At 53.8% G+C, this 1,690-nt stretch overlaps 1 protein-coding gene across 1 annotated transcript in view; it reads left to right on the top strand.

The window, feature by feature from the left end:
- Window positions 1–1,427, top strand: part of CPNE6 (copine 6) — a 21,476-nt gene extending 20,049 nt beyond the window's left edge. Inside the window, exon 15 of the mRNA XM_015822222.1 lies at window positions 1,230–1,427. Within this exon, the coding sequence (XP_015677708.1) occupies window positions 1,230–1,427 (198 nt within the window). The remainder of the gene's footprint in view (window positions 1–1,229) is intronic.
- The last annotated feature ends 263 nt before the right edge of the window (window positions 1,428–1,690 follow it).

Here is a 1,690-nt window from a genome sequence, read left to right as displayed (position 1 = left end):
GACCGAGAGGCTGCACCAACTCTAGAAATCCTGCTAGCTGAAGCCTCTTAGGATGATTGTGGACTTCAACTCCCAGCATTCCGAGCGGCAGAGCTCGGAGAATGCTGGGAATTGCAGTTCTCCCCTCCCCTCCGGCACCACCATTTTGAACCTTGGTCTGTTGGTTTTGCTCAGAAAAACATGGGGAAAATGGGCAAATCGCCTCACAGAAGGCCGGAGGGCAACAGCCAGGGGGGGAGAATCCCAAACAGGGGACTGCTGGGCACTCCAGAGGTCATCTGTGCAGCTTCTTTTGTGCGAGCCCTTGGGCGTCGGGTCAGTGGGTGGTGTGAAGCAGGAGATTGGTGGGTTGTGTGAACCAGCAGGAGGGCAACGAAGCCTGAGGCAAACCTAAAACAGAAGACACTTGGGGGGGGGGCTCTTGGGGACTCCAGAGATCATCTGTACAGCTTTCCCAGCTGCAAGAAACCTGGATGTAGGGTTAGTGTGTTGTGTGAATCAGCGGGTTTGTGGGGTCATATTAACCAGCAGGAGGGCAACAGCCACAACAGAAAACTCTTACAGACTCCAGAGTTCATCTGCGCGGCTCTTCTGCGCCAGAACCTGAGTGTAGGGTTAGTTAGGGGGTTGTGTGAACCGGCAGATTTTGTGAGTTGTGTGAACCAGCAGGAGGGCAACAGGCGTGAGGCAAATCCAAAACAAGACTCTCGGGGACTCCGGAGATCAGCTTTCCCACAACTGCAGGACCCTGCGTGTAAGTTTAGTGGATTGTGTGAACTGGGGGATTTGTGGGTCAAATCTGCCAGTTCACACAACCCGCTAACCCTACCCCTAGGTTCTTGCAGCTGGGAAAGCTGTACAGATGATCTCCGGAGTCCCCAAGAGTCCCCCCCCAAAAATGTCTTCTTGTTTTAAGCAATATGGGGGTCAAATCTGTGGGTCTACCAGTTCGCACAGCCCGCTAAACCTACATCCAGGTTCTGGCAGTTGTGGGGAAAGCTGAGTTGTGTGAACCAGCAGGCATGAGGCAAATCCTAAACAGAGGTCTCTTGGGGACTCCAGAGGTCATCTGTGCAGCTTTCCCACAACTGCAAGAACCCGAGTGTAGGCTTAGTGGGTTGTGTGAACTGGCAGATTTTGTAATGGGGTTTGTTGTGCATCAATTTTCTCTCTCTCTCTCTCTCTGGCCCAGGTGCCTGTTTCTCTTTTCCCACACCTCCGTCTTCCAGCCTCTGGTCCCTTCGGAAAACTACCCCGACCCCTTCGGGTGGGAAAAAGGAGAGAAAGCGAACCGGGAACTGCCTTCCTCATCTGTGGCTTCAGGGCTTCAAACACGACGCGGGACGCCAGCTGGCACCACGGGCATCGGGCACCCCCCTCCCTCCCCAAGAGTTCTCCCTTCTCTGCCTTCCCCGCTCTTAGCCTGACCACCCCCCCCCAATAGCTTGCCGGGGTGAACCCCCACATCCTTTAATAAACACCGTGAAATCCTCTTGAGATTCTCCAGTTCTTTCCTGTCCTTGCCGTATCTCCGAGACAGACGATACGGCTGGTTATCTTTTCAAACAGAGATACGAGTAACCGTTTGTTTCGCAACTGTTTGAAGTTGCAATGGCGCTGAAAAAAAGTGATTTAGGGGCGGTCCTCGCACTTACGACCGGTCCTCGCACTTACGACCGGTCCTCACACT

This window comes from Protobothrops mucrosquamatus, unplaced genomic scaffold (genome assembly GCF_001527695.2).
Source record: "Protobothrops mucrosquamatus isolate PMUCROS unplaced genomic scaffold, P.Mucros_1.0 scaffold1499, whole genome shotgun sequence".
In the NCBI taxonomy this organism is placed as follows: domain Eukaryota; kingdom Metazoa; phylum Chordata; class Lepidosauria; order Squamata; family Viperidae; genus Protobothrops; species Protobothrops mucrosquamatus.
This window is presented reverse-complemented; position numbering and strand designations above follow the sequence as displayed.